Below are 27545 nucleotides of genomic sequence, written 5' to 3' on the forward strand. Positions count from 1 at the left end.
TAAGGTGCTAAGCAGTATAAATTGAAATAATGAATCAGATAACTAAGTGAATGTTTAAACTGTATTCTAGGAAAGTAAAAATAAGATTTATTAGGGTTTGAATAGTCTCCCATGACAAGGGGACATAAAAATACTTGAAACATTGAAAACTAAACTGGACTGAACACTAGAAAATGTATTCAAGGGAATATTCTCTATTGACAAGAAAACATGATACACTGGACCAATACTTTTCTACTCTATGAATTCCATAGGTCTAATTTTGTCTTGCCTTGCAACTCGTGCAAAATGACTGAGGTCAAAGGGGCTGTATTGGTTATAAAATGGGGCAGAATCTCATCCTTTTAAATTCTATGACCAGTTTCATAGCTAGTTTTGGGGTGGGTATAATTTTTCCTTCAATGTGTGTCTGTGCCGCTGCTATTTAAATATTATTTATTTGTATTGCAGAGAGCCATGAGGCCCCAGTCAGAAATCAGAGCCCCATTATGTTAGGCACTGTACACACATAATAAAAGATGGTTCTTGGGCAAAAGAGCTTACAGGCTCAGTATATAAAAAAGTTGGATATAACAGAGTGGGGGAGCACAAGGTAACAACAAGACAATGCTAATTAACATGATAAGCAGTGGACACCACACACTAGCTGTCAAACCATTGTCAAGTATTTTGTAGGCATCACAGCATAGGAGAGTTTTAAGGAGGGGTTACAAAGGATTTAAAAATTGATGGAATTAATTGGAATGTTGTAGCCACAATGCAAAACCTACTTCTCCAAGAGCTGACTTTAAAGTCCCAGGAAGTAACATAGATAAAGTACAAAAATTATTTCTTACTAATAAAATACTATAACATGCCATTTCTTTAAAAAAAACAGATGGATTTTATTTTCAATGTCAATAAATAAACATACTCTGTTATTGACAGCACAAGGGACCTGATTTAATAAACTTAAACAGCCATCTGGGTTAATTTTCATCTAGGAATATTACAGTGGCATAGAAATGAGTGTGTATAATTTCTTTGCTGCTTTCAGTACAAAGGTTCATGAAAAATGTTATCTGTTGTGCAATCAGTGTTTTAGAAAATTGTCTGGGCAATATACAAATAAGAGTGAGCATTTGGAACAAATGAATGTTATTAAATTCAGTAGTCACCATATTTCTTATATAAAAAACAGAACACTTTTAACACACATGATGTGATTGTCATGCTTCCTGACACTGAACCTTTTTGATATTTTCTTGTGTAGTAATCTGGTTGCATCAGTTGAGAATGGGATATATAACTGTGTGTCATCACCATGCTTTTGGCGGCTGAGCCCAGAGTACCTTACTATCTCCCAGTAGGCTCATATAGATATTGAAGTGTTATATGGAGCTCTGCAGGAGTGAGGGCCTTCAGGGAGGAGAAGCAGTTACCCATCACACCTCTGTGAGTTCAGCTAGAGAGGAATGATTGGAGCCACTGTAGCGTTGGGCCACCTATTCCTGCTTTGTCATGTAGTTGTGTTAGTAGTGTCTTGCGGTCCACTGTGTCAAAGATCCAGCAGGCTGAGCATGGAGATCTTACCTATGTCCAGGACACAAAGAGGTCATCTTGTATTGCCACTAGAGCCATCTTTGTGTTGTGCCCTGGTCTGAATTCTGACTTTGAGGAGCAGGGCCGCCCGGGGGTGGGGGGAGGGGCAAGTGGGGCAATTTGCCCCATGCCCCGCAGGGGCCCCCCCGAGAACATAGTATTCCATAGTATTGCAACTTTTTTTTATGGAAGAGGCCCCCAAAATTGCTTTGCCCCAGGCCCTCTGAATCCTCTGGGTGGCCCTGTTGAGGAGTCCAGGATTCTAGCTTATGAAGCATGTTGTGGAAGCTTGTTGGTTGCCACTTTCTCACCCCCACATTGCAACACACAATGAATGAGCCTGCACATAACAGTAAAGGGGCACTTCATAGCCCCTTAATCTGTTTTCTAACACCATAGTAAGTAGGGTGACCAGATGTCCCATTTTTATAGGGGCAGTCCCATTTTTGGGGACTTTTTCTTATATAGGCGCCTATTACCGCCCCCCCCGCCCCGCCAATCCTATTTTTTCACAGTTGCTGTCTGGTCACCCTAATAGTAAGAGGAATATGGGGAATACAACCATAAACTAACTGAAGATGGGCAAGGTAGGATGAAATTAATGAGAATCATTGCAATGACTGTATATAATATACATACCTATGATAATCTCTACTGCCTCAACTCTGCTGGTTTCTCTGGTCTTTTATGTGTGTCACCCTCTCTTTTAGTGTATAATGTTAAACATTATAATGTTTGTGTATTGCAGTAATTTGTGCTGTAAAGAACTCATTTTAATAAAGTTAGTAACTTAAAAATCAGAAATGACACAGGCCCAATTCTAGAGTCTGATATGGCCCCTTTGCAATGCTCCACAACTGCAAAGGGGAGGGAAACCCTGTGAATTTCTCCAGCTGAGAATTCCTTCAGCAGAGAGGGAATGCATATTTGGTGCAGAGTAGGTGTAGCAACTCTACACCAATACTTCTAACCCTCCAGCATGGAAGAGGCAGGGCCAGCTGAAAGGGGGCATGAAGAGAGCCTGCTCTAACTAATGAAGTAGTTCCCAGCTGGCCCCTGCACTGGGCACAGCTGAGCTAAGAAGCCATTTAAGGAGTCACCATCCTGCAGCTAACCAAGAACTGTTATAATCCTTGCATAGTTTTAGAGCAGCTTAAACTATTCCCACTTGACTATCGCCCTAGAAGCCATTGTGCCAACCAGAAATCATTAGAGTACAAGGCATTGTAGTGCTGTCTCCTCCCTTCTCTAACATGCCTCCTAGATCACAACAGGAAATCCAACAGTTTTCTGATTCCTGTTATCTCACTGAAGTAGGTTCTGGATTGAGCCTTAGAATTTGAAAGTTTCTAGTCCCAATTTCTTGCAGTTTGTGATCTTTGAATATGCTGGCTCTATAGGGTCACACAATCACACCTAAAAGTGTTGTTTTTTTTTTTACAGTGGTAATATGTTATTCTCTTTAGATGCTACTTTTCCCCTCTTGGCCATAGGCTTACAACTCTTATGCCATTCACTTGTGAATAAAAGCACAAGGTGGAGCTGTTTATAGCCTTTCCACTTGCTAAGCTGTTTTCCAAGTGGAGTCTGGAAAAACCCATTTGGCCTGGTTAGAGTACGGATACAAAATGTTCCCTTGAAAAGAAGTTAAAATAAATGTAGACTAAAATTCCAAGAAAAATCCAACTGCTTAGTTTTTTTCAAAGTATCTATAAAAAAGGATACATCTAAAACCTTCCAGTAAAGCTTTATTTATTGCAACTGCTCAGAATTATATTTAAGCTGTTTCAAAAGAGCCTTAATTTGCTAGCAATTGATTATGCTCCTTCTGCATAAGAATTAACTTGTACACTTCAGAGAGTGCCAGTAGCTGCATGAGGCTGATCCTCATAAAATTTTAATACCGAAAAAAGACTTAACCAATGACTCCTAGTTACCAGGGTTACGGAATGACTTTGAACAATATTAATCAACTCCAGCTTTTCACTGCAGTTTTCTAATATTTTTTAAAGGATCTGCAATATGGTAAATATTATCTTAACCCAGGGGTAGGCAAACTATGGCACGTGTGCTGAAGGCAGCACACGAGCTGATTTTCAGTGGCACTCACCAGGGGTGGCTCCAGGCACCAGCATGCCAAGCGCGTGCCTGGGGCGGCAAGCCACGGGGGGGGCACTCTGCCGGTCGCCGCGAGGGCGGCAGGCAGGTTGCCTTTGCCGGCATGCCTGCGGAGGGTCCGCTGGTCCCGTGGCTTTGGCGGACCTCCCGCAGGTGTGCCGCCGAATCTGCGGGACCGGGGACCTCCCCACAGGCAAGCCGCTGAAGGCAGCCTGCCTGCCGTGCTTGGGGCGGCAAAATACCTAGAGTCGCCCCTGGCACTCACGCTGCCCGGGTCCTGGCCACCGGTCCGGGGGCCTCTGCATTTTAATTTAATTTTAAATGAAGCTTCTAAACATTTTGAAACTTTACATACAACAATAGTTGTATATTATATAGACTTCTAGAAAGAGACCTTCTAAAAAGGTTAAAATTTATTACTGGCACACAAAACCTTAAATTAGAGTGAATAAATGAAGACTCAGCACACCACTTCTGAAAGGTTGCCGACCCCTGTCTTAATCCATGTTGAGACAAATGCTAAAATTTCAGGATAAAAAAGTTGTGGAACATTTTTCAACTTGTATTTGTTTTAAGAAAAATATTCATATTTCTTCCAAGATATAAAGTTCCTGTGGAAGTCTTTCTACACATGTGATCCATGATATATGGAAAATGTGTTCTTCAGACAACTCCAAAATCAATTCAAGTTTATAATCAATAAGTAAAAAATAACTAACCTGCTTTTACAATATGTATACAAAGAAAGGTGTTATATCTGTGCTGAGCACTATGGGCCAAATTGTGCCTGGCTCCTATGGAAGTGTGCAGAGTGAGAAGAGAACAAAGGATCTCCTTGACCTTGCACAACAAGAAGAGATCCAGGTATAGTTGCAGTCCTTGCATTTAAGGGAACAATGGGATTGCTCTCTCCTCTGGGGATGCCTCCTCCATAACAGCCTGTAGAACAAAATTGGCAGAGAGCTACACCTCACAAAGAGGCGGTGTGCTCCTCCCCATGCATCAGAGAACCTGGGTAGAAATGCAGGCCTGTGCATAAATAGCACAACTGAGCCTTGTAACAACTACAGTAGAATCTCAGAGTTACAAACACCAGAATTACAAAATGACCCATCAACCACACACCTCATTTGGAACCGGAAGTATGCAATCAGGCAGCAGCAGGCAGTACAGTACTGCATTAAACGTAAACTACTAACAAATATAGGGAAAGTTTTTAAAAAATTAACAAGGTAAGGAAACCGTCTCTGTGCCTTTTTCATTTAAATAAAGATGGTTAAAAGCAGCATTTTTCTTCTGCATAGTGAAGTTTCAAAGCTGTATTAAGTCAATGTTCAGTTGTAAGCTTTTGAAAGAACCACTATAACGTTTTGTTGAGAGTTATGAACATTTCAAAGTTGTGAACAACCTCCATTCCTAAGATGTTCGTAACTCTGAGGTTCTACTGTATGTTAACTAACAAAGATCTGATCTAAGCCCCACTTGAAGTCAGTGAGAGTCTTTCCATTGATCAGAATGGACTTTGGATCAGGCCCTAAAGGTCCAGTTCTGCCACTCTTACACATGTTGAGCAGTACCTTTTGCTTTTGGTTTTAAATAATTCTGTAAAGATTGAGGTTTACAAATTGAATGACAATAGTAAACTATGCTAAATAAGAATTTAAAATGCAGTAAATGTTTATCATCGGTATATTTTTTATTACTGGTATATCAACGATTGTTCCTCCTCCTTCCATAGGTAGTCTGAGCACTGAAACAACAAAAGTACATTAAACAAGTCAATCAGACTTTCATGTTGGTGAATTAAAACATTCTATTGGAACATAAATAATATAGCCCATACAGTGAAGCTACTAATTTGTGTCCTGATCCCTATAATGAATAGGAGTTTTGGGTGTGCCGGAATTCAAGATCAGGTCCTTAATTTGAGATACATGTAACAGAGGAAAGGATATAAAATCTATAGATCCTGTCTGTAGGTTTCCCAGAAAGGTTACTCTTAAAGTACGAGGTCTGAATTGCATTTTGAAAATAATGTCTTTAGAAGGTCGCCTCTATAAGGCTGCAGACGGAAAAAAATCACATTTTATTAAACAAATTATTGCTGGATATACCTTGGAAGCAAATTATTTGTAAATATAATATGAAAAGTGTCTTGATTTTTAATGGCAAGGGCAACAAGGAATTAAAGACTAAGCTTACCTTTGTGTTCTCTGCTATAGGAATTGCATCTTTGTAAGTAGAGAGTTCTTTGACAACAGGGCTCTTGTAATGCTATCTCTTGAATAAAGAAGTGCACACAGGAGCTAGAAAGGCTGTGTCTAGTAGCATTTGAGGATTAACTAATGATTGGCAGATGAAGGCCATTGAGGAAGGAGGGGCATCCAGCATGTGAATGTGATCTCTTCCTAGTATATCAAATGGGGATGTGAGCTTGTGCTGTACTATAGTTCCATGCTATTAAAACAGAATGAAAAGGGAGAATCTTTAGAGTTTGTGTTTCTTTGTACATGCATTTTATTACTTCTTTTAAATATCTGTAGACACTTTAAGTGTACTGTCATGTTTCAAGGTCTTCTTAATATTTTAGATTTTTAAGTGTAGACAATGTGTGATGCTTTGAGGTCTAAATCCTTTGAAATCAGAGTTTATCTTTGAAATACGTTTATAATTATAAGGTTTGCAAAAATTGCAGGTTTTCTCACCAACCTTGGTCTTAGATAAAGGTAAAGAAATAGCTGAGTTACAGCAAATTGTTTTATATGCAGCATTTACCACATTTTCCTCTCTTCAGATTATTCAAAATGTAACACAAATCATTTAAATTATATGCACACCATTTTAAAGCCATAAACTGAAAGGTTCACATGAAGGAAAAATGATTTAGTTTAGAAACATTCCCATTCGTTATAGTCACTGCCAATTAGAACTGTATGCTGTTAGTTGTGGGGTAAGCCAGTAGTTTTGTTCTAAAAACATAGTGAAAGTTACATAAAGGGACATGATATCAATTATGATGTTTAATAAATGCAGCTCAGGTCCCAGTCCTGCCAAGATTTATGCATATGCTTAACTTTAAACACATAAGTAATCCCATTTAAATCCATGGGACTAGTTACATGCATGAAGTTAAAGCACATGCCTAAGTCTTTGCAGGTCAAGGCCTGAGTAAGTAAGTTAACATTCTATTTAATTAAATGTGATGAGCATCTCTGTGTAAAATGTGTGTGTCTCAGCAAAACAGTTGTGTAGAGTGGCTTTCCACCTGTAGTTTTAAGGCAAGATGATTTAAAATTTTTGCAGCCGGGGGCTGAATTTTGTAAACTTTATTTCCTAGAAATAGAAAATGATGTTACAATGTTTGATTATATTGAGATGTGATGTAAATTCCCCCTGATGAAGGACACTAGATAGAAGAAACAAGGAAATACCTGCTGGCATTTGTGAAGAAAGAGGAGGTTACCCACTTTGGCTAAGTCTTCTTTTCTGCATATGTGTATGAATGACGTTTTGATATGCGTAATCGTTCTACACCTGATTGTAGTGGAAGCATTTACACAAGACTTCTAAAGCCTATGATAAATCATAGTCTAAAACCTAGAATAAATTAAACTGTACCCTTTCTGAAAACTGAAAGAGAAAAAAAATTCCTTTGGTACATTTTTCCAGAAATGAATGTATCAGCTAAATTAATTCTTCAGATATTAAAAGGCAACAGTTTCATTAATTTATTTTCAATCTCGGCATCAAATATTGCTGATTTTACTTGTATGAAATACACCCATTCCACCCACACACTAAATAGTGCAGGATCAGGACCTACATAGGATCTGCAGAAGTATTAGAGAGTTGGGGTGAAATCCTGGCCCCACTGAAATATAAATGTAAATAATATAAATGTAAATTATAAATGTAAAAATTATAAAATGTAAATTATGTAAATTATAAATGTAAAAATATAGTAAATGTAAAAATATAGTAACATAGAATATAGTAATGTAGGATCAAAAACAGTACAAACTCTATGAGGCTCTAGGGTCTATATGACACATTCTCATGCAGATTCTGGAAAGAGAAGAGGTTTTGTTTTGTTCGTGATTTATTCTGATGAATTGTATAACCCATCTTTTCTTATACGCACACAAATGAGCAGTATATTTATTTACAAACAGAGAGGCCTGGATGAATTGTTGTGAAATCAGCATATTTATGAGATCTCATGATTTGATGGCTGATCTCATATATTTAAAAATGACTCATTGAATGAATGAACAATTAACTGATTGTTGGCCAGGATGTGAACAATAAGTACTGTTCATTAGGAAACAACTTCTATAGTAATTTCAAAGTAGACATGTACAGTAGATATTGCACAATATAAAACAGTTATTACTTATTTGTATTATGGCATATGCTAAGTGCTTGCTTTTTTTGTTTTTTCATGTTATTTTAAAATTCTAATACAGACAAAAGAATAAAGCAAATCTATTTCTTCTTTTCCAGTGTTCTGTTTCCTGTGGAAAGGGTATAAAGTATCGTGATGTGCATTGTGTGAACAGCATCCAAAGTAAATTAGAGGAAGAAAATTGTAGACATTTAAAGAAGCCTCGAACCCACAAAGTTTGTAGAGCTGTCAGATGTCCTGCATGGAAGGCCAACAGGTGGAAGGATGTATGTAAAATTTACTGTAATTATATACCACTCTTCCTTCTAAGCAAAGCATAAAAGGCCATATTAATGCCATACTGCTTCAATTAACGTGCTAGATGTGCTGCACACGTAAGAATGGCCATACTTTGTCAGACCAAAGGTCCATTTAGCCCAGTATCCTGTCTTCTGACGGGCAAATTCTAGGTGCTTGAGTGGGAATGAACGGAACAGGTAATCATCAAGTGATGCATCCCCTGTTGCCCACTCCCAGCTTCTGGCAAACAGAGGCTAGGATCACCATCCCTGCCCATCCTGGCTAATAGCCATCGATGGGCCTATCCTCCATGAACTTATTTAGTTCTTTTTTGAATCTTGTTATAGTCTTGGTCTTCACAACATCCTCTGGCAAAGAGTTCCACAGATTGACTGTGTGTTGTATGAAGAAATACCTCCTTTTGTTTGTTTTAAACCTGCTGCCTATTAATTTCATTTGGTGAACTCTAGTTCTTGTAAAAGCAACAAAGAATCCTGTGGCACCTTATAGACTAACAGACGTTTTGCAGCATGAGCTTTCGTGGGTGAATACCCACTTCTTCAGATGCAAGGTCTTGCATCTGAAGAAGTGGGTATTCACCCACGAAAGCTCATGCTGCAAAACGTCTGTTAGTCTATAAGGTGCCACAGGATTCTTTGTTGCTTTTACAGATCCAGACTAACACGGCTACCCCTCTGATTCTAGTTCTTGTGTTATGAGAGAGTAAACAACACTTTCTTATTTACTTTCTCCACACCAGTCATGATTTCATAGACCTCTATCGTATCCCCCTTCGTCATCTCTTTTTCAAGCTGAAAAGTCCCAGCCTTATTAATCTCTCCTCATATGGAAGCTGTTTCATACCCACACTAATTATATCTAAAGTTTAAACTGAAGTGGCTCACTCTAAGGTCTTGCTTTTATCTTTAAACTAAATCACAGAAACGACTGACAAATTTGCAAGTGAAAATGAAAATCTATTTGATAATACGCATCTTTTGCTGATTAATAGTTTGAGGCTTTCCTCTCACAGGGCAGCCTGTTCTTGAAGGGAAGCTAGCCTAATATGTATATTCAAGATGAAATTGTTAAGATAAACATTTACATTCTGTGATTTTTTTTAAACAGAACTCCAAATCTTTTGAGGTTTTCTTATCAGTGTGTAATAATGTATTGTGCCATAATTCCTCACATTGCAGTACTTTGCTTTTAACTTGCTCTTTAAGGGTAACCTTTTCAAAAGTGTCTTAGGCACCAGGGAGCCTGAATCCCACTGTGTCCTACATCACATACATGCTTTTGAAAATGTTGTCCATCATCTATAAACAATAGAACATACACTAACATTTGCAGGCTACGGTATTATCATAATATATATAATAATGTATTCATCAGCAGTATTGCAGGTTGCTGTCATTCTTCTGTGTATATATGGGACGGATCAGTTTACCTGATTAACTGAATAGTGTTTCACACACATTCTTTAGTCCCCTGGAGTTGAAGGGGAGGAACTCAGACAAATGGCCTAGCCAAAAGCTGCGTTTCTTCCCATCCCCTTTTTATCTGTTTAGGGATCTCTGACTTTGGAGAACTTGATGGGGGGAGGTAGAAGCTCCATTCTTTTCCTGCACCACCCCTCTCCCCTACAAAGACTGCTAGGATGCTTCCTTGTCGTTTAAGAGTCTCTCTTGCTTTGAGAGCCTGATATTATGGAGGTTCTTTACCCTGGCTGCATTGTGCCACTCAGGCAGTGCAAAGAGAGGGAGATTCTAGTGTGGGGCGTGGAGAAGTGTGGAGGTACACAAAGGGGTGTTCCTGCAGCATGATGTACTCTGGCAGTCAGTAGCTGGCAAATGGTCCTTTGGTTACCATAGCCAGCTGGCACAGGTTAGTGAACCAGGCTGCTCTGACCTATGCCTAATGGTAGGTGGAGAATCAGGAAGTTATAATCAGCGCCCTGACAGTCTCACCTCTCTGCCACATCCAGAGGAAGTGAACACAGCAGAAAAACTGACCCAGTCTATGAATGCCTATGTCTATGGTACAAATAGAGAATGAATGGTACTTAACAATCCTGCTCTTTAACTCCTTTTTTCCTTAATTGCTGTAACATTCTATTTCTCCAACTCTTCCCAAGAGCAGAGGTGAAACCATCTATCAACCCTTTTTCTTACGATTTTCCTTTCTAAGGAGAACAGTGGGTATTGCAATGAGGTGTCAGCTTCGCTAAAGTCAGAAGAAAACAGTGTTCCCCAGTGAGTGGGGGAAAAAACTTGAGTTTAATTTGTTTTGACTTCCCAACATCAGCCCCTCGATGTAAAGGCTATTTAACCTAAAGAGAAAATGGCAGTTGCCTCTACTCCCAAATTTGTTCTAGAAAGAACATGGCTCTGTGAATTGGTCAGTCAGTCCCTGACAATTGCTACCAGTAAGCCTGGGACAACCTTGCTGGACGTAGTTTACAGAATCACCAGTGTGGTAATTAGTAACTCAAAGAAATGGAGGCAGTAAGGATTTGGCAGCTGTATAAAAGATATCTAGTACAGCACTGGAAGCAGAGATTTTGTGGAAGTTTGTGAATGTGCTCCAGTGTCACACACTCTGAAACATTTTGTTGTATTAGCATTAATAGATGTTTTGTTTTGCACCTTAAATTTGTTTTGTCTGAGTCATCTTTGGCAAGTCTACCCCTAGTCATGTGTCTGGGTGACAGTATGTTGAGACAGAATAAATTATAACATTTCTATAGTATAATCATGCATCATAAATAATTGCATTTTAGTACATTTTTCCTATTAAAATATAATTGAAAGTATTAGCCTTATAATTTGATAATTTGCAACCAAAGATGTGTCCTGGAGAATTATGGCAAATTCTTCATTTCAGCATCTTGACTTTTTATTGTTGTTTTGAAATTAACAGTTTATATAACAATCTGTCTGACACAGGCATGTACTTGTGATGAAGAATACAACATGAATACAAAAATGTGTATACAGAGTCTATTGTCTCTTTTACACTCTCGTGTAGGCACCTGGGAAGTTAATGATTATGTTACAAATGTGTCTGGAGAATAGAACCTCCACCCTTGCATCTGGGATCTTCAAATAAAATGAATTTAAAAAGTTGTGGTATACATCTTTCCTATTCAAATTGTATCAGATAATTTATTCTGGCTCTTAAAAAGGTGCACACTTTAGGAACTTTGCCAATTATGTGATTGGGGTGGACTGGGTATCCTAAAAGGAAACAAAGATGTAGAAAAAGGGGAAGAACTCTTTCTTATGATTTGGTGGTTGCTGAAGTCTTAAAAATATTGGATGGAAATGGTAAAATGAAACTGCACAAAGAACATTTGTTTGTGTGTGAGAGAGCTATTTAGATTAGCATGTGAATAGCTAAGGTGGATCCCTTTCCTGCCATATGCCAAGAATATATAGGGGCAACAATAATAGAAACTGTATATGTAGAAACTTTTCTATTGCTTTTCTGCTTCTTGTTGTAACAATGAGAATTCCAATGCCTGTGTCTGACAGTGAGAAGGAACAGCAATATCCAATCAACTACTCTTAACATTTGCCCTGTTATGACCGACCCCTAAGGTGGCACTGCCTGACTAAGCAGTGCAATCTTCATTGGCTCAGCAGCAACAGGAGACTATCCCTATACTGTCAACTCCTGAAACATATTTTGCAGCATGCCATCTGCTGAGTCTCTCAGTAGTGGTTTTGCTGGCAGTCCAAGAACCTTCTCACCTGGTACCAAGGATTGCTAGTCAAAATTTGCCATTTACGGTGGTTCAGTGTCTGATACTTTAGGCATCATATTCAGTATCATTGAGAGGCAAATTGATATCACCAATGCCTTCTTCTCTTCTTGTCCCCAGCAGTCACACTGGTATGCTTTGTGTATGTCCCATCACCAGTACCAGGCTAGAAAGAGGAGCAGAAGTTATAGGAGACCAGCCTCTCTTACATCTTCAGTGGCTACCAGCTCATCCAGACAGCCTGGGAACTCCAGACAGCTGTTTTGATGTGTTTGTGAGGAGAGCTCATGATGAAGTTCTCCTTTAAGGAGCTGATTCCTCTGGTTGGGAGCCATAGAGGAAGCTCTCCACTTCTTTAAACCATGATTTGAGGACTTCAATAGCTCAGACATAGGTTAGGGGTTTGTTACAGGAGTGGGTGGGTGAGATTCTGTGGCCTGCATTGTGCAGGTTGGACTAGACGATCATAATCTTCCCTTCTGACCTTAAAGTCTATGTATTTTCTTTAGTGCTCGGTGACCTGTGGAGTGGGCATTCAACAACGGGATGTTTACTGTCGGCTGAAAGGCAGGGGTCAAGTGAGTGAAGCAATGTGTAATAATGATGCCCAGCCCCCTAGTCAGAAGCCCTGTTGGCTGCCTGCCTGTGTGCCATACCAATGGCTGACAGATGAATGGCAAGATGTAAGTATGGCCTTTCAACTAGTGTGAAGTAACTGGCCTGCAAATGTGAACAGGCCTGCAAAATTCAAAAGCTGTGGCATGAAATTTCAAAGGCACTTTTTCTTTCTAATAAATAACTTGTTTGTCTGGAGTTGTAGGCATAAACAGTGCAGAAAGTATCAGCAGGTCCCTAATGGGGGAATTTAAAACTAATTTTAATGTAATAGTTCTCTCTCTCTCTTCAATCTCATGTAAACCATATGTAGTGTAGAATATGTTTAACAGTGGAGGCCTCAAAAATCAGAAACTATAAAAGAATCACCTTTTAAGAATAGAAAAAATCTACAGGGAATGTCATGAAAGATGAAGTATTCAGTAGACACTCCAAGGATAAAATCCTTTTGGGAACATTTCTTTCCACAATGGGAAGTTCTACAATGTGAAGATTTCCCTTTAAAAATAAAAAACTAAAATAAAACATGGCATACCCATTTAAGAAAATCCAAAGGCATAGAATTGTAGATGATTTTGATATCATAGTAACTGTAAAAAATAAATAAGTAAAAATGTGAAGCAACTATTGCGGATAATTAAAAAAAGAAGCATAGCCAGGAAAATGCACAGGTAGCCTAGCTGTTATGTAATGTTAATTTATAACCTGATCCTCAAGGATGCTGCCTCTTAGAATCAGGCTACTAGGGGAACAAAATCCCAAATCTGGGTATGATGATTTTTAAACTTAAATGAGGCAATATTTATACTGTAAAAGTATAGTCCTCTTGACTTGCTATTACTGTACATGCCATAAACCACAGATAATCCACAGATCACTTGCTGGTGGCTTGGAAAGAGCGGGGTATTGGTCACATGATTCTGGCAAATTTTCCTGCTAAATCAATTACAAGAAAGTTGAAGATATATAAATACATTCCTACTGTCACTTTCTCATGTAAGCAACTGCAGCATTTGCCAGAGGGATATTATGTGATCAAGAATGGGAGTGCCCACATGACTGAGATTGGGAGGGGAGGTGTCCTAGAGACAATCTCTATTAAACTGTGCTCCACATTGTAACAGAGTCTGAGAAACCCTGGTTTATAATATGAGAGTAATTGTAATCATTGAAGTACTATGATGTTAGCATAACAGAGAGGAGGAACCAAACTTTACACATACAGAACATCCTTGTGGTACTAGCCATCAGTGCTAGCGTCACAAGAATGTTTTGCACATAATGCATGTGGGCACCTCGCCTGATGATGCTAATACTGAACCCTGGCTTCATGGGGAGTTGTGCACATGCACCCTTTCCTGGTCCATCCAGGTGAAGGTTGTTTTTCTTTAGGGGAATTATTTCGTTTTCCTTTTCAAAAAAATCCTCTAAAAACATTTATCTGAACTGAGAATTTAAATGTCTGTTTTAATTACTTTTTTTAAAAAAATTCATTATCTAGCTTAATTTGCTCCCACGTCGTCCTTTGCCATTTTCTAGTCTTTATGCTTCAGCTTCTCTGTATTGTGCTTTCAATGTCCCTCTTCTATCCTTGGGTGTCTCTGCTCCTCATCGGCTGCCTCTTCCTCTCATCATCCCCCCTGATCCCAACGAGCACAGTGCTGCCACCTCTCCTTCTCAGCCCTCACCAAAGACAAAGGAAGTGGCACTAACTTGACAAAGAGGTCCTGAGGTACCCACTATTGGAGTATTGGGATGCTGTGGTACTGGCACACAAGGGATGAATATTAGCCAAGACAAACATAAACATGATGTGCTAGCCAGTGGTGCAGAGATTCTCTAGACTGTTCAGAAATGTTTAGGATAATGAGTTTTATAACAGGAAATACAAATTTTCAAGATTAAGTATGGATTTTCCCGTCTCTCCAAATGCTTGTATTTTTTTATTTAGAAATGCAGAGCTCTCAACTGGAAACATAAATGCATTTTGCTTTGCTCTTTCTTCTTGGTAACTCATTTCATGTTTGTTACCCTTTGTGTGAAATTCCTTTGTTCACATTGTCTCTGCCCCTTCTTTCACAGTTATATCCAATGTTAATGGTTACTAACGTAAAGTTTGGATTCATTTTATCAAAACTCCTTTATAACTTAACATTTTCAAGATGTACACTTTCTAAAGACCAAGTTACCCAGCCTACATTAATTGAATGCTTATTGTTTCTTATCCTTTCACACAGAGGAGTCATTTTGACCCAGCCCCTTGTCCTGCCCTGACATTTTCTTTGTTTTAACCTCTGGCTCACCTCACATGTTACACAGTCATATATGAAACAATCAGGATGTATAATTACAAGTGCTGGTATCCGTGCTTTGAGAACAAAGTGAAAGGTTTGGACACACTAGGTGTTTTGTACTGAAATAGATAACAGGTTTCACTAGATCTTTGTTTCAAGGTTTTACTTGTGCACCAGATAGATTTGTTCTATGAATAACCATTTTAAATGGAAAAGCTGTAATTTGTTTATGTCATACCCAGTGCTCAGCATCATGTAGGAAAAAGGAAACACGCCGGAAGGTCAAGTGTGTGGATGAAAACAAGATCCAAGTAAATGAAAGTTCCTGTGATCCTGCCACAAAGCCTCCATCGATCAAAAAATGCAGCATTGCTCCCTGTAAATATGTTGTGGTTACAGGAGACTTGTCACAGGTAAATTAATCATGTTGCTAACCAAATTTTCCTTTTGCTGTTGTATATTAATATAAATTGTACATTCTGTGTAAAAAATAATATTTTAGACTTTTCCCGCATGGGACATTCAGACCAGCCATGATTTCTTGTTGTGGTTCCAATACCACAATCCTATGTGGTTGTGTTCCACAATCCATTGCAGCCCTGGGTGGGAGGAATACTGATGGGTAGGTGTTTTCTGATACCTGTGGGTGGGGGCAAGAGGGACAATATTAAGCTCTTCTCCTCCTCCCACTGCCTTTGTGCTGCAGCCTGAGCCTGGGGGCAGGGCTGAGTACTCTTGAGTGCTGGAGGGCACCGGCTCTAGACTGTTGGCTTCTCACCATCTTTAAGTGACTCTTCTCTGGAGCAGAGTACGGGGGGTAAAGGAATAGCAGTGTCGGAGAAAAACTCAGTTCTCGCTTTTTCGTTTGGGTGCAGCAAAATCAAATACTTTATTATTTCTCCAGTAATTACAATGGAGGGAGAGAGTGCCATAGGACACAGGGTCGCCCCAGTCCCGGACAGGTCTCTCAACTGGTAAACAATTACAGCAAGCCTTTATACCTTTGTTATAGACAATAACTAGCAATAATACAGACAATAGAGAGCAACAACTACATTTTGTTTATACATAAGCCATTCTGCTATCTTATTTGTCTCACTCCTAGGAAAAGCAAGCCTGCATATTTGGTTATCAGTTACAAGGTCGTAATAACTTTGTACACAGTTCTTTCCCTCTGCCTCACACTATCCTTGCTTCTAGAAGTCTCACGTCATTAGGGTTACAGCTGGCCTAACTCTTGCTAACTGACTGACATGCATTAAGATCCCCTTCAAATCCTTATTAATTCTTTCCCTGCTTCCACAGCAGGAACTGTAATGGGGTGAAATGGCATCAGCAGGAAGATAAAGGGAGCTTCTTCTCTTCTATCAGTTTTGTCCCCCTTGTTTGCAGCAGCCACCATGTTTTAGAGATTTTGCCATGTTCTACTAGCCACACGTCAACCCACCTGAAGATTCTCCGTTAGAGAACAGCTGCTCCTCTTGGTCCTAACCACCAAATCCCTTGTCTGTGTACTGAAGAACCTCTCCTGGCGCCTCATCCAAAGCCCCACTGAAGTCAGTGGGAGTCTTTCCATTGAGTTCAATAGGCTTTACATGAGGCTCCTGCACCATTGGGCCTTTCTCACCTGCACTGTGTGGAGGTAACTGCAGAGCCAGGTTCCTGCCTTGGGACAGGGGATGGCCTGAGCTCCCACCTCCAAAGGCTCCATAAGTCCTGAGGCACAGTTAATATAGAGCGCCATTTCTGTACTCTGCCAGATCATTACTCAGATCTGCTGGGCCTGCATATCTGGGAATAATGGCTACTTCGCCCCAGACTCTCACTGAAACGAGGATCAGAACTCGCTAACTTTATATTCTGATGCTGCAACTATTATAGCAAATAATGCGTTTTGTTATTATTTCAGTGTTCAGCCAGCTGTGGGCTTGATTACTGGCAAAGGATCACATACTGTATTGGAATCCATACTATTCGGAATAATCGTGCCTATGGTCTTCGCTCGGTAGCATATCGAGATTGCCCAATAGTGCCTTCCCCACACATTTATAAATGTAACATCAGGGGATGTTTACAAGCAGCTACTTGGAAGGTGGGGAAATGGAGCAAAGTGAGTATAAACGTGCAAGCTAAAACTTTACAGTTGCCTCAAACACAAAAAAGTTTACCAAAATGTATTTGCTGACAGTGTTAATGATTTATTTTCTTCTGAACTTCTGGTTATATGTGTAGTGCTCAGTAGCTTGTGGAGTGGGAATAAAAGAAAGAAGAGTAGAATGCATGACTGAAAATGGTTTATCCAGTAGCTTGTGCCTGTCACGTTTAAAACCAGCAGCCAGAAAGATCTGTCATGCAAAAGAATGTAAGTAATTGACAGTGATGATTATGTACTGTACTAAATGCTTTCTTGGGATATTTATGTAAAAACTGTAAAATAAATATCTTTGCAACACAAGTATACACAAGTAGCTGTTCAGATTCAATTCTCAGTTCATGAAATATTGATATGGTTCAATCATTCATTTTTAAGGTGAAGCTTTCACTAGCTGCAAAGAAATCCAGATTAAAAAAAGGATTAGAAAGGATGGTGAATATTTACTTAACGTTAAAGGAAGATTGATAAAGGTACTATCAACATTTCTATCACAAGGGATGGGTTGTGAAATAAAACTTGTATTATGTAATAAGGCTTATATTTTTGGTTGTAGATTTATTGTTCGGGGATGCAGTTTGAGAATCCCAGAGAATATTTAACATTGGTTAAAGGTGAAGCAGACAACTTTTCTGAAGTATATGGATACAGGTATAAAGGGCTTGTTTTTAAAGTCAGTACGGTTCTTACATTATGAAATGTATTCAGTACTTTGAAACTATAAAGCAGAGTTTTCCTTTCTGGGAGCATATGCATAGAAATATATTTGGGCCCAATTTTCAAAGATGTAGGCATACAAATGTACATCACTAATGTAAATATATTTCCATACTGAATGTGTGTGTACCTGCAGTAACTGACCTTACAGATGACCTTTTATTATTTTTCAGTGAAAATAGCACCTGGTTATACCAGTGTTGCAGTTGGCCCAAGTGTATCAATGTCCTACTATTCAATATTTGTTGTAAGGTATTCTGTGCCTAGTATAAAATGATTTGATTATGATTCAGTTTGATACTACTTTAGAAAACATATCAAAATAGAAACCAAAATGTGCTATTGCAGGTTACAAAATCCATATGAATGTCCTTTCAATGGAAGCAGAAGGCAAGACTGTGCATGCAGAAATGACTACCTTGCTGCTGGACACACTACTTTTAGCAAAATAAGAATTGATATAATCTCTATGCAAATTAAAAGTAAGTGTTTATATATTAGTATAGACCTCTATGTAATATGATCCTTCTGTTGGAATTTTAAAGTGACTACTATAAATGCAAATTTAGGACCCAGTTGCGCCATTTCTATGCAAACAAAACTCTTAACTTCAATGGCACTTCCATGAATGAAACATAGAACTTCACAGGTTCAAACCTTAAGCTTTCATGGGTGTCTCCTAACTGTAATACACATGCATAATCTGCATGTGTCTGTGTTTCTCAAGAGAAGAACTAAGCCTTTTCCTATATAGCGGATTACATGGATTTTGTTTTCCAAATCTAGAGATGTGTTCAAGGGACCTGTCTAAGTTCAAGGTGTGTTCAAGGGCCCAAGCTTTATGTTTATGTAAGTTGATGACGATCATGAACCAAAGGGATGAGAAGGGAAGTAGGATTTTGACTGACTGAAAATCAGTGCTTTTTAGTAAAACCATTAACTCTAACCCTAACTTTGGAGGTATGGGGGAGAGGGAGTGTGGTGTGTGGCTTATTGTTATTTTTGTTAATATGAATGTGTCAGGTTGTACGCATTCATATGGGGTCAACACTTAAAAGAATGTCCAAATTTACTTGAACTTTAGAATGTAAAACATCTAAGAAACTCAGTACAAAAAAACCCCAATTGTATTTATCCTCCCATTACAGAACACTTTAAAAAAAAATTTCAGCACAATTCATAAATTTTAAGATCAGATGGGCCCATTAGATCATTTAGTTTGTTCTCCTGTATCTCACAGGCCGATTTCACCCAGTTACCTTCATATTGAGCCCAGTAACTTGTTTGATTAAAGCATATCTTGCAAAAGGGCATGCAGCCTTGATCTGAAGACACCAAGAAATGGAGAACCTATCACTTCCCTTGTTAGTTTGTTCCAATGGTCAATCACCCACACTATTAAAAACGTGCACCTTATCTCCAATTTGAATTTGTCTGGCTTTAACTTCCAGCCATTGGTTCTTGTTATGCCCTAATCTACTAGTTAAAGAGCCCTTCTCGCCATGAGGAAATATATACACTGTAATCAACAACAAAAATAAAACCAAATTTAACATATGCCACAAATGGACAACAAAATTAGATATTAAAACAAGTCATAGGAGTTCTTATTTTGTTAACATGCAGTTCTGTGAATTAATAAACTCAAGGTATTCATGCAATCTCTTAATTATTTATGTAGTTTTTTCTTCATTTAGTGGTGAGTGGACAGGGGTCTACTGTGCCTCTAAGTGTGTTGCATTTTGTAATCTAGCTGGAATATTTTCATTAATCAAACTTGTTCTCTCTCAATTTCCAGGCTTTAGGCACTTATTTCTAGAAATTATTTGGGGGAAATTCTGTGACCTGGGTTATACATGAGGTCAGACTAGATGATCACAATGATCCCTTCTGGCCTTGGAATCTATGAATCTATGAGACAACATTGGCACTATTACATGGATTTAATGAAACATGCCATTTAAAATGTACATGGAAGCAGTTTATGAAGCAATACTTTTGCTACTTTCTGCATATTGCTTATCTACTAATAAGTTTTTAAAGCAACAATTCCAGTGCTAAATAATTGTCATATCTGTTTATTAGCTACAGACCTTCTCTTTGCTCAGACTGTATTTGGGAGAGCTGTTCCTTTTGCTACAGCTGGAGATTGCTATAGTGCTGCCAGATGCCCACAGGTATTTATAATTTTTTCATGAAATTAACACTTAAGAAAAAGATCATTTTATTAGAAGTCTTAGTAGGAAGATGCAATAGGCTCTAATGTACACTCAATATTCTGTATAAAAATATAGTACATTAATAAATAATTGCTTCTTGCTCCCTTCTTTTCTATTCCATCATCTCTTACATTTGCTCCCTGAAATTGTATTCCTCAGAGCTGTCTCCTTTGCTGTCCCTCATGTTCCTGCTCCATGTATAAGTATCCAATCTGCTATTGATCTCTTGTGTTCCTGCCTCTTGCAGGAGTTGTTCTGGTGTTCTTCTGATGGGAAATACCCCTTACATTTTTTGCATGTTTTGCATAGGCTTTCCAATGTCCTTCTAATCCCTCTTTCCAGCTCTCCTCCCTTGCTAAGGCCCATCAAATTTCTCATTTCCTCTCCATCTCTTTCCTTCTCCCCTTCTTTTGATCCCATTTGGGACAGCAGTATCAGCTAACTCCCCTTCTCTCTGTATTTTCTCTTGGTTTCTCTGCTCCTATGATGTATATGGCATGAGACATCCATTCATATAAAGAGTGGAGGAGCTGAAAGGCAGAACTTAAAGATAAGTCAGCCATTGGCCACTCAGCAGCAAAAGAACACTTCCCACCATATGTTGTGAGTTGCCTTAATGACCTGGGACATCACGAAAGAGGTTGGAAAACCTGTGTGGAGAAAGAGCAGAGGTCTAATAAATGCAGATACAATAAGGCATCCCAAGCAGGCAAATGTCATCCACTGGCCTACGACCAGCGCCAGAATACAGTAATCAGAAAATTAAACCACAAATAAACAAAAATCCTCACAAGTGCTTCAGAGCACTGGCTACTGAAAAAAATATTGTAGGGCCAATTCCACTGACCTAAGTGGGCACAGCTCTATTGAACTGCCTCTCTTTACACCAGTGGTGAACATGACCTTTAATGACTAATGATAATGGATTCAGCTAATTGGGGATATATCTCTGCACTGCAGTGTTCACACCTACAGGAGATGCCTTGAAGGAGTGCTGCTGGTCTCTGTCCAGATCAATTGAACCGCTTCCTTCACACTCAAAGTTTTTCAAATCTGTTCCCAAGCCTGAATATTATACATGACAGGCAACTGCTGTACCATCAGTAGAATTGCACACATGCAACTTTCATGTATTTCTGCAACATGAGATCACTGTGGATGAAGTTACTTTGTGAAATATTATGGGCCTATGATTATGGAATAAGCTGCACTCAATTTACATTAATTTTCTCCAGATGCAGTATTCCATAAAATTAATACATTCCACTTCTTTGATACTCAAAGGACCGCCTCACCTGAGTAACATATCAACATGTGCCAGTACACCTAGGGGTATGAGTCCTAAAAAATAAAAAGAGCAACTAGATATGAAAATATACAGAAAATAAGTTATACCAAACTATACGAGACTGAATTTTCATGATGTTTTCAGCATCTATATGAATCACAAGTGTGACGCTTGAATGGTGCATATGCATCACTGGTACCCTGAAATAAAAATAAACTCTTCATACAGTACCTACAGTCCTTTGTATGTAGTTTATTTTTGATAACGCTTGGGTACTATCATAATACAGGACTCTCACAAACACCTTAATGTTTACACCTTTAAACTAGTCTTGGAAGGATTAGATTTCAGTAAGTCGGTAAATGTTGATTTCACTGTATTCCACAAACTGAGAAAAAAGTATTTCCCTTCACGATCATTGAAATTTACAGATAGGCAAAATAAGAAAATTGCTGTTTGAAAACTTTATTAGAGTCAAAATCCAGTGATTAGATTTTAGAATTAAGCTTGTTAAAAATGGACTAGTGAATCAATAGGAAAACCAGGTATGATTTGTTGATTTAAGGTTATTCACTTTGTATATATTTACATGTGATGTTGACAATTTGTGTTTTAATATTTATAAAGTTTTAACTTTTTGAATCTCAACATCTGTCATTAAATAATTGTCTGACCCCCTCAGAATTTCACAATTGTGAAAATTTAAATAGATAAAAATTGAAAAAAATGCTTAAAGATAAACATTGATATTATCTATCAAAATTATAGAAAAAAGTAAAATTGAAATTCTGCCAAGCCTAGATGAAACCACCCAACAGTGAGTAGAACATATATTTACTGTGTTGGATTTTGGCAAAAGAATAAAACAGTAAAATGGGAAAGAGTCTTTCATGCAGTACTGTATTACTGGAGCTGATTGAGATTTCGATTGCATAGTACTAATCTCATAGCCTTCGTCACTTTACAAAATTTAAAACAAGCACATTCAATACAGGTTTGATTCAGTTTTCATTAAAGTTAATTGCAAAATTCTCATTGGCTACTAGGGGGAGCAAGTTTTGGCACTGTCTGTATGTGTACACACACAGTATTTACTGACATGTTTGTTTAAAACATCAACCACAATATTGCATTAATGTAGTTTGTTCAATTTCTGCAACTTGTCTTCTGTGTCACCATTTATTTTCTAAAGTGGAAAAAAATAGTGGAAAAAGGGTAGTATAGTTTCTAGTTCCTAACATGTTGTCTGTTCTAAAGTGTATTTCAAGTCCATCTTTGATTTTTATTTTTAAATACAGGTTTGCATATAAAAGGGCTTTGGAATCTATGCAATTCTCTGAAATTGTGTTTATTGTACAACTTTGTATTTAGCAGTGAATTTAATTTAAATATTTATTTGTATCTGTTTTGCTTGCTTTTGTTCAGAGGTATATTAAGTACTATGTAAGCATGGAAGAGTGAGCTATCACTTCCAGAATAGGGTGAGGCACTTGATCGGATACTGCACTTGACAAAGGTTGAGAGCGGTTAGTAGAAGAGAAGGAAGTGTCTGGAGTTCCAGAGTGTGGCAGTCCCTGCCTATGTAGCTCCAAAAGTTCAGAACACAGTTTAAAATATTTATCTTTTGAGAAATTGTTGTTTCAGGTGTTGTAGCTGTCTTGGTCCCAGGCTATCAGAGCGACAAGGTGGGTGAGGTAATATCTTTTACTGGACCAACATCTGGTGGTGAAAGACAAGCTTTTGAGCTCCACAGAGTTCTTCTTCAAAGCTTCAGAAGCTTGTTTCTTTCATCCACAGAGTTTAGTCCAAAAGAAGATATTACCTCACCCTCTTTGTCTATCTTTAAGAAAGCAGGCCTCATTCTGGCAGGTCTCACATTTTTTAATACACAAATTAAAATAAAGACATCAGATTTCAGTTAGGAATAATAAGCAATCCATTTCAGATAAAATATGACTCAAACCCCAAACATGAACCAAGCCAAAAAGTTTGAGGTTTTCAGAAAATCAGATAATTTTTAAAGTATTTTTGAAATTTGTTGTTGATCTCTCAAAATGTCTGGCTTTTGACCAGAATTGTTATTTGATTATTATGATAACTGATGTTATGTTATGTGGTATTGTAATTATGCCAATGATCTAATAATTGGTATTATTTAGCATTATTTCCCATCACCAGCAAACCAGAAATTACTGCAAGGATCACACAAAAAACTGTTTTTACCAGAATTCCAGCAATGTCTCTTGATGAAAATGCTTGTTTATGTTTCAAATAAATATCAGAACTTTATGGATGTCTCTCTAATCTAAACTGAACTCCTGATCATTATGTTTTTGTCCATAATTAATTCCTTTGCAAAAACTATCTGGGAACATCACAAAATGTCTGAGTATTTGATGTAACCTAATTTTTTATTATAAAAGGAGAGAAAAATATTAAAATAATAATTTACTCTCAAGGTACAAGAGATGGTGAGCAAGCTAAATGCAGTGAAAGGCTTGTGTGTGCCAACGTAGAGGTTTCTAGGCTTTTTTACTTTAGAAATACAAAGTTCAGTATGGAACATAAGGTTACAATGCAATACTCTAAGTAGTATTTGCTAATGATAAGTATCTTAAAGTTTGTACGTAAGCTCTGTACTTTGTTTTTTTTTTCTTGATAGGGGCAGTTCAGCATTAATTTGACAGGCACTGGACTGAGGCTGTCCAGTACAGCTAGATGGATTGCTCAGGGGAATTATGCAACTGTTGATATACACAAATCCCAAGTAAGTAGTTTTGCATATTCTTTGTCCATTCTCAACTTGACTGAGACACTTTCATCTATACTTCAGAGCTGTAGGAAGTGGTGGTAGTGATTCAGTAGGGGCCACTCTTTGATCTCAGTCATTTATGAATCAAAATGGTGTTCAAGGCCACTGATTTGTTTGAGGAGATGAGATATAACACCGAGGCCTGACAACTTGTGGTCACTGAAGATCTCATGTCATCTTTCATAAGACTTAAGAGTGTTTTAATCCTGTTCTCCTAACAACATTCCAACCTAGGTAAGTACCTTCGTCCTATCTAGCTTTCCCATAAAATTTTAAGATGACACAGTGGCATTATCCAGGTGATAAATCGTTTTTACGATATCTACTGTTCAGAATTCTCATGGATCTTTTATCTCCTACAGAATTCATGCAGGAAATCGAAAGAGCGTTAGGGTATAAATAGTACAAAACAGACATTGGTTAATTAACCACTAGTCCATACATGATTTTCGTAAATTTATTAAATTTCAGATAGCCACATGGGTATATATTATTATTTATATTGCAGTACATTCTAACATTGCACAGTTAGCCTTGCAATCTCTGAAGGTACACAGTGTATATGGGTCAAGAATTTATGAACTTGTCTATTCTGTAGGACAGTGCACGGCCAGAGGGCTGTAAATTGTAGAATGCTCTAAAGGATTGCACTCTAACTGCCCTGCATAGACCCTGCTGACACAATCTAATAGGCATAGGTGCTGACTCTGTGGGTGCTCCAGCCCTCAAGCATCCACAGAAAAAAGTTAGCAGGTGCTTAGCACCCACTGGCAGTCAGCTTCTCCTCCACCCCCAGTGCCTCCTGCCTGCCAGCGGCCCTGCAGATCAACTCCTCCCCATCCCTCCCAACACCTCCTGCCCATCGCGATCAGCTGTTCTGCAGCATGCAGGAGGTGCTGAGGGAAAGGGGAGGAGTGGGGATGGGGCACGCTCAGGGAAGGGGGCAGGAAGAGGTGGGGAAGAGGTGGGGTGGGGGCTGAGCGTGGGTGGGGATGGGGCCTGGAGTGGAAGCAGGAAGAGGCAGGGCAGTATGGGGGCTTGAGGCCTGGAGTTGAGCACCCCTGGAATAAGTAGGAAGCTGGCACCTGTGCTAATAGATACCTATTGCCCTTTGACATAGTCCTATCTGAAACAGTGCTAAATTAACATATGCTAGAACCTTTAGGAGGGCATTAGCAAGGTCTACACAGAGCAGTTAGAGTTCAACATTTCAAGGTGTCTACAATTTACAGCCCTCTGGTATATGCTGCTGCACTCTCTGGACAAACCCAGTGTGTTCATTATGGGTTCAAGTTAATTTGATCTTGTCTTCCAGATGCAGTAGTCTTCAGTGGGATGTGTCAAAGGTTCTAATGAGTCAACATTTTATTAAACTGTTGTGTGTAACTATGGCATTGGTAGTTTCTCTTGACTGAGTTCTCGCTATTTTTGCCTCTCTAATTTCCAGGATGGTACTAAAGTATATGGAAGATGTGGAGGGTTCTGTGGGAAATGTATTCCTAACACAAGTATTGGTCTCCAACTTCAAATACAGTAAAAACCGTGAAGTGGTAAGAACATCAAAAGCAGGAAAATCTGTCTTTAAGGTGCAAATTCTAGGTGCTATTATTTTTTTCAGTCTTTCATCTCTGAAATGTTAATTTACTACTAAGAATTCCTTCTCATTTTCTTCAGTGTTCAGGGATGCATATCATTGTTTAATCATTTAGTGATGGGCTAACAGGTACATAAACCACAATCATAAACCCTCAGGTTTTAATAAAGAGGTATTCATTCAATGTACAGTATATACAAGCAAATAAAATAAAGTGCACTGATGTTACTGCTGGTAACACCTTAAACTGGACCATAATTGTAATACTGTACCTGCAACTAATCAGTGCACCTCATTGTACAATTTACAGTAAAATGCATATACTGTGCTGATTTTCTTGATTAACTATATTAAAGTATAGAAAAGAAGCAAACCAATTCATAATTTCAACTACTTTCAGCTTTATGAAACCTGTTGGGAATTATGTTTTGTCAACAATTTACATCAGAAGAGTGCATCATCAATATACTTTTTCCTGATACAGTTTCTATAGGGTTTTGGTTTTTTTTCATTTCTGTGCCATTAAAAACATTCATTCTCTCTCTCTTTTTGTGGTGCTCAAACAGTAATATTAATTTTGGAAAGTGTGGTTCAAACTCTGTAGTCTCCATGAAAAATGTTAAACATCAAAACACTGTTTTGTTGTGGGTACAAGAAAATAAAAGAACACATCATAGTTTGAAAATCTAGTTTTAAAACCCTACCTCTCACACAGCCACGTATACTGTAAAAGCAGTATATTGTGTATGTTGTACAATTTAGTATGCGGTTGTATAACTATACATATTTACTTAACCTCTGCCCACATACTCCAGACATTTTATTTGTTGGAAGTGGCTAACAGCATATTAACAAAAGCCCTATCTTGTCTCACTTCCACACCCAGAATTGCCATTGACCTTAGTGAAAGTTCTGGGTTCAACAAGGGAAGGTAGGTTTAGGCCAACGTGTGCCTAGTGCACGTTTTTGAGAAGTGCAGTTTAATTTTTCAGAGGGCAATAAATGCACATTGTTAAAAGTGCTTCGTCCTAGAAAAATGAAATGTACAGGAGGAAATGTTTAAATTTCAGACATGATCTAGCTGTTTGATTTGTTGTTTAGAATTAGTCCAAGTCCAGAAGTGCAGAAATAAGTACAGAATAAAGATAACCTGTTTCAGGTAAATTCTCAGGTATTCAAAATAAGATTTTCTACGTGCATAATAAGACACGTTATGTACTAGATAATTATAGGCATTTTTTAACTCTCAACCAAATATCAGCTAACTATTTATACGCCAGTGAGAACTGGTAGGTCATATGGCAGCTATAGCTTAGTTTTACCCACAAAGTGTAAGCCAAGTTAGGAATACATTTTAATGAAAGGCTATAGTGTACCACATACATTTAAGCAGTTGCTTTTTAGATAACACATGTAGATGACTATTTTGTGATCTCTGTATCAGAAAAGTATTTTTGCACTATGTGCCTTATACTAGTTGTAAACGTGTATAAGAAATATATAACACTATTTTCCTAGAAATGTTTACATTTATAATTAAAACGTTGTAATTTATAAAATATTTATATAATAAATATGCTTGTGTGATTGACACTTGAGTGCTTTTGTTTATTTTTCCCCACAATGAAGTATAGTATAGTATTCCAAAAATAATGAAGCTGTTGTATACCTTCAGAATAGTTCAAACTCCTAGCATCATTTGAGC

General features: G+C 38.2%; 1 protein-coding gene across 1 annotated transcript in view; it reads left to right on the top strand.

Annotated features, from left to right (window-relative positions):
• ADAMTS20 (ADAM metallopeptidase with thrombospondin type 1 motif 20) overlaps positions 1–27335 on the top strand; it is a 165366-nt gene extending 138031 nt beyond the window's left edge. The window contains exons 29-39 of the mRNA XM_039511994.1: positions 8203–8370; positions 12659–12832; positions 15301–15471; positions 16968–17168; positions 17291–17420; positions 17589–17683; positions 17767–17861; positions 18276–18409; positions 20013–20104; positions 24097–24201; positions 25694–27335. Of these exons, the coding sequence (XP_039367928.1) occupies positions 8203–8370; positions 12659–12832; positions 15301–15471; positions 16968–17168; positions 17291–17420; positions 17589–17683; positions 17767–17861; positions 18276–18409; positions 20013–20104; positions 24097–24201; positions 25694–25783 (1455 nt within the window). The 3' untranslated portion in view covers positions 25784–27335. The remainder of the gene's footprint in view (positions 1–8202; positions 8371–12658; positions 12833–15300; positions 15472–16967; positions 17169–17290; positions 17421–17588; positions 17684–17766; positions 17862–18275; positions 18410–20012; positions 20105–24096; positions 24202–25693) is intronic.
• The last annotated feature ends 210 nt before the right edge of the window (positions 27336–27545 follow it).

The sequence above is a fragment of the Mauremys reevesii genome, linkage group 1 (assembly GCF_016161935.1).
Source record: "Mauremys reevesii isolate NIE-2019 linkage group 1, ASM1616193v1, whole genome shotgun sequence".
Taxonomy (NCBI): Eukaryota; Metazoa; Chordata; order Testudines; family Geoemydidae; genus Mauremys; species Mauremys reevesii.